This window comes from Benincasa hispida, chromosome 11 (genome assembly GCF_027475165.1).
Source record: "Benincasa hispida cultivar pf3 chromosome 11, pf3_genome.v1.1, whole genome shotgun sequence".
Classification (NCBI taxonomy): Eukaryota; Viridiplantae; Streptophyta; class Magnoliopsida; order Cucurbitales; family Cucurbitaceae; genus Benincasa; species Benincasa hispida.
In genome coordinates this window covers 16,833,504-16,843,884 of record NC_143488.1, presented here as the reverse complement: position 1 = coordinate 16,843,884, position 10,381 = coordinate 16,833,504, and the positions used below count along the sequence as shown (strand labels likewise).

General features: G+C 33.8%; 1 protein-coding gene across 2 annotated transcripts; it reads left to right on the top strand.

The window, feature by feature from the left end:
- Nucleotides 1-1,122: 1,122 nt before the first annotated feature.
- On the top strand, nucleotides 1,123-6,925 carry LOC150032438 (65-kDa microtubule-associated protein 1-like). 2 transcript variants are annotated; one of them, XM_090307324.1, is made up of 10 exons: nucleotides 1,123-1,256; nucleotides 2,542-2,642; nucleotides 2,725-2,928; nucleotides 3,027-3,275; nucleotides 3,364-3,579; nucleotides 4,632-4,787; nucleotides 4,877-5,188; nucleotides 5,829-5,916; nucleotides 6,010-6,158; nucleotides 6,319-6,925. In XM_090307324.1, the coding sequence occupies exons 2-10, from the start codon at nucleotides 2,571-2,573 to the stop codon at nucleotides 6,616-6,618; spliced, it is 1,746 nt and encodes a 581-aa protein (XP_090163450.1). In that variant the 5' UTR covers nucleotides 1,123-1,256; nucleotides 2,542-2,570; the 3' UTR covers nucleotides 6,619-6,925. The 2 variants fall into 2 exon arrangements, with proteins under 2 accessions (XP_090163450.1, XP_090163451.1); XM_090307325.1 differs by having other exon boundaries at nucleotides 1,231-1,414.
- Nucleotides 6,926-10,381: the final 3,456 nt, after the last annotated feature.

Below are 10,381 nucleotides of genomic sequence, written 5' to 3'. Positions count from 1 at the left end.
TTTTTCTTTTTCTTTTATAAAAATAGTAGAGACTGTAATTGATTACTTATTTACTGTCAATTTTGAAATATTGGTTAAATTGTTAAAAGGAAAAAAAAGTCAAAAGCGTGTTTCTTTTGTTTGACATTAGGCCCTTTGGACAACACTTCAAAATTAATTAAAAAATAAGGTAGTAAACTAAATTAATAGAGACATAAAATTAAAAGTAAAATCCTCGTCAAATTCAACCAATAATTTTAAAAATTAAATACAATATACATTTTTAATAGGAAAACTATATTTACAAAACTCCAAACACACCCACATAAATTAAATTTGAGTTGTTTTCAAATATAACAAAATGAGCCAATTTATTTACAAATATAACAAAATATCATGATTTATTTTTAACAAATTTGACATTTAATGATATGATTTTAAAAAAAATAAAATTAACACTAAATTATCATCAATATCCATAAACTTGTCTTTGTTTAAAAATACATAAAAATTGCAACATTACTCTTAACCCTTTACGAATATTCCAAAACTACCTTTAGAGTAGGAATGTTATAATTGAAAATTGAGACATAAACAAGTATAGACAGTAACCTAAAATTTTATGATGACATTCAAGTACCACCTCTAATTCCAGATCATCATCACAATATTTCAAGTCTTTTTTTTTTTTTTTTTATATCTAATATCCAGATATATTTCTACTCAATGGTAGTTTTGAACCATCTATAAAAGATCATGAGTAATATTATAACTTTTGAAAGAATAAATATATTTTAAAAACAAAAGACAAGTATATGGTTTTTTTTTCTTTGAAATTTAGCCTAAATTTAAAAAAAATAAAAAGTTGTTTGGTTGGAAATCTCTCATACCTCTTTTAATGAAAAAGAAAAAATGTATTTTTTTTTAAAAAAAAGGAAGAAAAGATTGAGGTATTATTGAAGAGAAGGGAATTATGATTAAGAAATGAGATAGGGAGTGGGGATAGGGCACATGACAATTCACACAACAAATCTCTCTCTATCTAATAAATATATATTTATTATAAGTATTTAAGTGTATTACAGTGATAGTGTCATTTTAGTAATTAAGAGTGATTACAAAGGAAATTTAATTATGGTGTATTATTTTTGGAACAATTGGATATTGTTTGTATTATTTAAAGGGTCCCATTACCAAACCCCCAACCCTCCCCTTCCCATCCATCATTTTCTCCTCTAATCTGCATGCTCTGGATTGTTGTCTCTCACACTCTCTCTGTACTCTCTCTCTCTCTCTCCTCTCTCTCTCTCCTCTCTCCATTTTTGTTCTTTCATAGTTATAGCTTTCATCACTCACACCCACATTCACTAACGCTTACATTACAAGCTCCTTTTCTTGTAGATCTGAATGCATTGTTGCTTCTTCCAAGATCTGGGTATTGGTTTTTTGTTTGTTTGTTTGTTTGATTCTTTTGCCGCTAATGCAAGTGATGATGGGTTTGTGTTTATTTTGGTTTCTGTCTCTGGATTTTTGTTTTTCAATGTGTTTGCTCTGTTTTTTCTGGAATGTGATTGATAACGAGGGAGATCTGGGTGTTATGGATTCTTAATTCTCTGAAATGTAGGGTTTAGGATCGGTTGTTTGTAGTAGTGTAATATGTATTTGTGATTTTGTGTTTCTTGTTGTGGGGTTTTGGTAATGAAGGGTTTTTGTGGTCTCTCTCTCTCTAGCCGGTGTAATGGCTTACATCGCTTGCGTTAATCGTGCGAACTCTTTGATCAGAACGGGGATATTTGTAGATCTGAAGCTATAGTCTTAGAAGCATTAACTTCGAGGATGATTCTAGTAGCCATTTTTCTCTGTTGCTGGATGACATGGGCTTCCAGTTGAATTTTTATGTTATTCCTCCTGGAATGTGATAGTACTGAGCATGTATTGGGAGAGTGCAGAGTGTCCCCAACTCTTTCTTGCTCTTGGTTTTATGAAACGTAGGGTTTAAAGTTTGTTGTGATTCTGCGGTTTATTGTGAATATGCGAAATTAGAGATTTGGACCTCTTTGTTGACCGAATTCTTAAAATCCAGAGTGGATTGTTGTGATTGGGGGATGAATTGGAGTCTTGATCCTAAAAACTTTCTTCTGGATTATTTTTGGGTTGTATCGTGTCTTAGGTGGGTTTATTTGGTTGATTGAGTGCGATTTAGAAATGAACTACTCACTTCAACTTGGAATAAGAAAAATATCTAGCTCTTGGATTATGAGTAGAATGAACTGTTAATTGATCGGTTTGATGAATTGTAAGCTGAGTTTATGAATACTCTCTCTCTCTCTCTCTCATTCATAGACACTAGGCATGCACAGAGATACATATGTTCAAAGAAATTGTTTGCAACTATGTTTTGGTACTGTAGTTCCAGTCTCCCAGATACTGTTTTTTTTTTTTTTTAACGACATCAAGATTCAGGACACATTAAGTGTGTGGGGGTGGGGTGATGTAATTTCCAGGCTTAACATTGCATGGTTTCATGTACAGAACCTAACCTGGAGAGTTTGATTGATGCAGATAAAGGTGTGAAGTTAACAGATTTGTGAATGGCGGTGGCAGATACACAAAATCCTCTTCAAGGAGAAACCACGTGCGGTACTCTACTGCAGAAACTGCAAGTAAATAAATTACACTGTTGATCATTTGCTTCCTCTACCCCATCTAAAAATTTTCTATTGGACTGACCGAAGATTATCTTAGGAAATTTGGGATGAAGTTGGTGAAAGTGATGAGGAACGAGATAAAATGCTGCTTCAGATAGATCAAGAATGTTTGGATGTCTACAAAAGAAAAGTAGAGCAAGCTGATAAGTCAAGGGCAAAACTTTTGCAGTCCTTATCAGATGCAAAGCATGAGCTTTCTAGTCTTCTATCTGCTCTTGGTGAAAAAAGTTTTTCTGAATTTGTGAGTAAATGATTTATATAATCCCGTTTATATCTGAAATTGCTGATGCATTTATCTGGTGATTCATATCAAGTTCTGTTCTCTTCTTTTAATTACAGCCTGAGAAGGATTCTGGAACAATCAAAGAACAGCTTGCAGCCATAGCTCCAGCCCTCGAACAGCTTTGGAAACAGAAAGAGCAGAGGGTTAAGGAATTTTTTGACGTACAATCAGAGATTCAGAAGATATGTGGGGAGATTGCTGGAAGTTTAAACCTTAGCGATAATCCAGTAGTAGATGAATCTCAACTTTCGGTAGAAAAGCTCGACGAATACCATTCCCAACTTCAGGAACTGCAGAAAGAAAAGGTGAAGTTCTATTTTGGGGGGCAATCTATTTATTTATCTTTCTTCCTTCAACAAGCCAATCTTTGATCATTTATTCAAATCTGAACAGAGTGAAAGGTTGCACAAAGTCCTTGAATTTGTGAGCACCGTGCATGATCTGTGTGCTGTCCTTGGAATTGATTTCTTTGCCACTGTAACTGAGGTTCACCCAAGCTTAAATGATGCAACTGGTGTGCAATCTAAAAGCATTAGCAATGATACTTTATCCAAGCTGGCAAAGATGGTCTTAGCATTGAAAGAAGACAAAAAGCAAAGGCTACATAAGGTAAATTTAATATTCTGGACTTGTTATTATAAAGATGAGTTTTGGGCACCTTCTAATTGGAAGACTTCTTAAAAATATATACTTTTCTTAAAACGCTATGTATAAAAATTGCTTTTAACTAAAACATTTGTGTTTTTCTCTAATCAAAAGTTCATTTGATTGCCTTACATCTGAAGTGAGTGATTCTACAAATGCTAAATTAGCATAAAATAATATTAAAGTGATTTACAATCAACCACATTATATTCACTTTTTGGACAATCAAGTTCAAAATTGATTCTTCAAAAATTGATTTAAAACCAATTTAATGATTTCAAAAGTGTTTCTTATTCATTACCGAACACTTTAGATTCTTTAAGGAACACGTTAGATCCTTCAAAGTTACTGAAGAAGTAGATCCAAACACACACTAAAGAAGAGAATTAATTACATTTGCTTTGCTTCCCTGGTGCAAAATATGAAACCAGGCGTTTTTTTTTTTTTTATGTGAAACTTATATCGTATTCTCTGTATCGATCATATTTACCATTTAAACTGATATTCAGATGAACTTTTTTTACAGTATTCATCTAGTTTAAAATTTTAAAATTTGAAATCTTTCCACTAAAATGTCTCTTATTTTTATCATCAAAATGATATTAGAATTACAACTACCTGTGGTATGGCATCTAGATTGAATTTATTGCTTTAGTCAACATTAAAGTGGGAACAGATCTATGCCATACTCTGACTGTTCCTTAGCTGGGTATGCATTTTCTCCTTTATTTGCAACTAGTATATAAAAATGTATGGGAAACTTGAGCTTTTTAGAGCTTGAACCAGTGCATGGGCAACTCTACCTCTACAACATTTCAACAGTACTTGTATCTGTCAGTTGTAGGGTAAAGATAACCTTTATTTTGTACATTCTCATACGTATTGGAGCTTGCACTATTTTGCCTCTAGATTATGATGATGTGATATTGCCGACGTGAAGTACTATGTATTTCTTCAGTTAACTTCTTTATTATTTTGCCTTTTAACTTCGTATTATTTTGTATTGTCTTATACAGCTTCAAGAATTGGCAACTCAGCTGATTGATCTTTGGAATCTGATGGATACCCCGTCAGAAGAAAGAAGTTTGTTTGACCATGTCACATGTAATATATCAGCATCAGTAGATGAAGTGACTGTCCCAGGGGCTCTTGCTCTTGATTTGATTGAGCAGGTATTTGAGTCTTCTGTAGATATCTTGCTGTAAATTTGAATAGGTGTGGCTGTTGACTGTTTTTTTGTACTATGTGTTAAATTTATAAGGCTGAGGTGGAGGTTGAGAGGCTTGATCAACTCAAGGCTAGTAGGATGAAGGAAATTGCGTTCAAGAAGCAATCTGAACTTGAAGAGATATTTTCTCACGCTCACATAGAAATAGACCCAGAGGCAGCTCGAGAAAAAATTATGGCACTAATTGATTCTGGTAATGTTGAGCCTGCTGAATTACTGGATGACATGGACGACCAAATAGCAAAGGCCAAAGAAGAAGTTCTCAGCAGGAAAGAAATATTAGACAAGGTTGAAAAATGGATGTTAGCATGTGAAGAAGAGAGCTGGCTAGAAGACTACAATCGGGTACTTGTCCTTTCCTGCTTGGTATTATAAATATTAGCTAATATAAAAACTTCCGATTACGTTGATTTGCCTATATAAACTCTCTTTGATTTCAGGACATTTTGCACTGATTGCCAGTTTATAATTTTCTGTGGAATTGCCATTTCGTAATTCCCGGAACTGTTTCAGTCTAACAATGATTTCATGAGAAAATAGCTATTTTTAATTTACTGGACATGGCTGGGCACTTGATTTTTTATTTTATTTTATTTTTAAAATTGTGCATAAACCCATAATATCAAGCACATATTATAGATTTCAATGCCTAGCGCAGGATATTGAATGCAGCCATGGAAGATTTGTTTCTGCATGGCTGTAGTTACTTGGTAAATTTACAGATCTAAATTGTGGATTTTGCTTTCCTAAAAATTAACTGGAAAAAACTTACAATCACAAATTTACTTCTTATGATGGTTGATAAAACTTACAATCACAAATTTACTTCTTATGATGGTTGATACATCATGTCAGTTTCACAGTTGAAACTTTGAATGCCGCTCCCAAAGACTCAGACTAAAATGTATATGCTATTTTTAACATCTAAAAAATACTGGACTCGTCTTTTGTTGTGTTTTGACACCATTGTGGCGTCACCTTGTAGGATGATAATAGGTACAATGCCAGCAGAGGGGCTCATTTGAATCTCAAACGTGCAGAGAAAGCTAGAATTCTGGTCAACAAAATTCCAGGTTTGTTGTAAATACATATGCGGACATCAATATTCGCCTTATGATTCCCTGGATATTAATGCTTGGCTGTTCTTGATGGCTTGTTTTATGTAGCTCTTGTTGACACTTTAATTGCCAAAACTCGGGCTTGGGAGGAAGATCGTGGGATATCGTTTATTTACGACGGTGTTCCTCTCCTTGCCATGCTAGACGAATATACCATGCTCAGGCATGAAAGAGAGGAAGAAAAACGACGATTGAGGGTAAATTGTTCCAAACCTCTTTGACATTTATGTTCCCATACGTGTTACTTATTCCCATACGTGTTGCTTATTCCCATACGTGTTACTTTTGGTTTGACATTGCCTCAACCAAACACCCTCGTTCTTGCCCTTAATGGCCTCTTACGGTGGACACTTGTAGGACCATAAAAAATTCCATGAGCAGCAAACCACAGACCAAGAGATCATCACCAATTCAAGGCCTAGCCCTGCTCGACCCATTGGTACAAAGAAGGCAGCGGGGCCTCGTGCGAATGGAGCTGCAAATGGAACACCTAGCAGCAGACGGTTATCGCTTAATCAAAATGGATCTAGATCAATGAACAAAGATGGCAAAAGGGACAGTATGAGACCAATGACACCGGTGAAATACGACGCAATCTCGAAAGAAGACTCTGCCTCACACATTTCAGGTACCGAACCTGTTTCATCTTCACCATGAGAATAGAAGAGAAGTAACTGATAATAGGCCTATATAATACCATCTGTAATATTTGTAGTTGCTGCTGTAGTGGACATGTTCCACAAAATAACGAAAGTTAATGATGATGAGAGTGGATGTTCTTTGTAGTTGTGTATGTTAGAAGTTGGAAGGTTTGTGGGTCAATGTTAGTAGTTATTTTGTCCTAAATCTTTGTACTCTACTGTCCAAAAATGGGGGCAATACAGCTCTTTCTACAGTTAGTTAATCCTCCATGGGCGAGTTCTTTTTGGTTTTTTTTTACTAATCCAGTTCCATTAGACTCTGATGTGATTTGTGTTTTGTATGGCTTTCACTTTCTTACATCTTTGCCGAGCGAAGATGCTTTGATTGAAGCTCTGTCACACCAATATGCGGATTCCTCGAAGTGCATTAAGTAAACAAGTTTCTTGTTCTTTTTTTCCTAATAAAAAGGTTGAATTAATTTGGGAAATTGTGATGTATAATAATTTAAAATTTGATAATAGGGTTTTTTTAAAGGTTTAAGTCTTATGTAGCTGGTAAATTTATTTATTTAGTACGGTTAATTCCCATTTAAATCTTCAAATTTAGGCGTTTTCAACAAATGTATAGAGATGTGTTACAACAAACATCTAAATTTTGTATGCAACTATTTATTATTTTTTTATTTAAATTTGTTTTATATGTATAGGCATTCGGACATAACTCAATTGGCATGGGATAATATGGAAAGAATACAAGTCAGGGTATTTTCATCACGATATAATTAATAAATCTTATTAAAATATACATTTAGTCATTTTTACTAAAGAACATTGTTTTAGTCCTTAGGCATCGTCGCTTCCAACCACCACTTCAACAGTCGTAACAACACTTGTAGTCTTATCTATGTAGACGCATGGCAAGCTGAGCAATAGAGAAGTTTTTTCCGTTTTCGTTCCCACTCCCTATTTCAATCTCTATTTCCTCGAAATCTTTTGTAGGGATCGAGGTGAGGATTCTTTAAGAGAGAATTCATGGAGATTGGGTTCCCTTGTGAGAAAAATTTGAGAGATTGTCAGAAATAACACTATCAAATTTTTACTTTTCAAAATTAGCACACTTTTTTTAAAACTCGTTAAATTAATTTTTCTCACCTATCTTGGGCGAGATCGACCACCGAGATTCAATTAAAGAACCAAGTTTTTCTAACTTATTATTTTGGGGCCTTCTCGGTCGGATAGTATTAACACCAAGATTCTACTAATTTTTTCAAATATCATATAATCTTTTCAGATGTTATACCAAATCTTATATTTCATTTTTTTTCCAAATTTGATTATTTTTACTAAATCTTATACCAAAATTTTACATAATTTTTCAAATATGTACCCTAATTTTTTGTTTCTACAATTATATGACTACTTATTATTTTCAAATGGATCTCAAGTACATTGTGATTTTTAAATTTTAGAAAAGATCAAGTTTTGCACATGAAAAAAAAACTAAAATTTAAGAAAACATAAAGAATCTCGGTGTTAATTTTGCCCAAGATTTCACTGAGAAAGTCCAATTATATAGATCTCGGTGTTAATTTTACCCAAGATACACTGAGATTCTTTGTATCTCCTTATTTTTCTTATTTATTTTTTTTTTGACAAAATTTGATTTTTGGGTTGAAAGATTTGAAAAATTATGTAAATTTTGATATAAAATTTGGAAAGATTATATAATATTTAGAAAAATGGATAGAATCTCAGTGTTAACTGCCTGGGATTTGACCGAGAAAGCCCAAAACAATCAATAAGTTAAAAAAAGTTAAATTTCTATGTAAATCTCAGTGGTCGATCTCAAGCGAGATGGACCGAGAAAAACTATTATAATGAATTTTCAAAATAGGTGTTAGTTTTGAAAGATAAAAACTCGAGGAGGCTATTTTTGACAATTTTCCAAAAATTTCCCATTTGTTTCTCTTTAAGTAAAGTACCTTTTTTTTTAAAAAAAAATCTTTAGTTTATTTTCAACCAAATAAAAATTTCAAAAATTTATATAATAAAATGAGTCTTTCCGTCAAGGGAGAAAAGTCTTCTTGCTCACACACACGAGGAATATAATCTTCGTCCCCATCCTTGTGTAGCCGTCGGGGAGAAAAATCTTCTTGTTGCCTCCCTCATTTCCGGTCTAGTCGAGGATTCCCCACTATCCACGGGTAAAATGGACATATATACTTATAGAGATGGAATTATTGGTCCTTAACAAAGTTCTTCAAATCACGACGAATATGTGGGGCTATTTGAGGCGTTGTGTTTAAGGGGATCAGGGCAGAGAATTTTCGGGTCGGATTCAATTAAAAAGTTGGTTTTATATTATGAATATTAGGGGCTATTTGAGGCATTGTGTTGAGTTCTAAATTCTGAAGTTAGTATGTTTGGGGAGTTAATTTGTATTTGGAGTTAGAAAGTCTGTTTTTAGGGTGCAAAGTTGTTTATTTTGGAGTTAGAAAGTTAACGTTTAAGCTGCAAAGTTGAGTTATTAAGTCAGGGGTATCTAGTGCAATTTTTTGTAATAAAAAAATATTAATTTTTTGTGGTTGATTTTGTTTGCTTAACTTTTTGTTAACCCTTCAATTGCTCATTGATTTTTTCAAATTTCTAACACTCAGTTGAGATGCTAACTTAAAACATTCACATATATTTTAAAATTCTATACTTGTAACCATTGTACTTTTGGTAGAAAAACTATGCTTGTTTCATACCTAGGATAAACTTACAATATATGTTCACATGAATTGAATGTATAAGTGTAATATGTACCCCAAAAAAAAAAAAAAAAAAAAAGTAGGCCATTAAGGAGTTTGAGGCTTTTTATGGCATCTTATGTCAAATTTTAGGTTAGCGTTTATTATGCATGTAACTAGTGTTGGTGATGTGACAAAAGTTCCACATTGGCAAGATGAGGGGATTATCATTTATACATAAGGTGAGAACAACTATCTCTAATGGTATGAAGCCTTTTGAATTAAACAAAAACTAAAGCCATGAAAGTTTATGTTAATATATGATCATTGGAGTTGGTTGTTGTGGCCGATGGATGGAGCTATTGGAAACATTGAAGGAAGGAAGATAGAGGGGAAAGATTGAATTTCTCCATCAATGTGCAAACACTTCTTTAATTCTTTATAAATCCTTCTTTAAATAGTTAATTCATGTTGGAAATGGCAAGACCCTCAGAACGACAAATAGTAAATCCGTCAAGGCATGACGGTCAAGCGAAAGAAAAAAACCTGCAAAACAGAAACTCATTATAGGCTGAGTTTTGGAGCTCGCTCTCTTTAAGACGATTTGGGGCTCTGCCCAAGTGTGCAAGCAGGTCTGAAAAGTGTCACGTCGTCCCCAGGATAAAATAGCCAAATGAAACCCAATCGGAAATGTACTAACACTAAGATGGAGGAGAGGAAAAATGAAGTGGGAAATGAAAAAATGAATTATATGTTACGAACTGAAGGTAGCGAAAAGGGCGCTCCGCCATAAAACGTGCGCGGATGGAATGGGATGGGTGGGAAAAACGTGGACGGATCGAGCGAACCGTTTCATTCTCTCCAAAACATGGGTACCCCTTGGGGCCCAAACCTAAAACATAAGGTTGGAGTACATAAAGGAGACGTTCAACACCAAATTTTCCAATGTGGGATTCTCCAACCAAAAAAGTTGGTTCTCTCTAGTTTTGAAAGTTAAATTTTCACCCAATAATCCTCACTTAGAAATTTAAACAAAAAGAAAAGAGA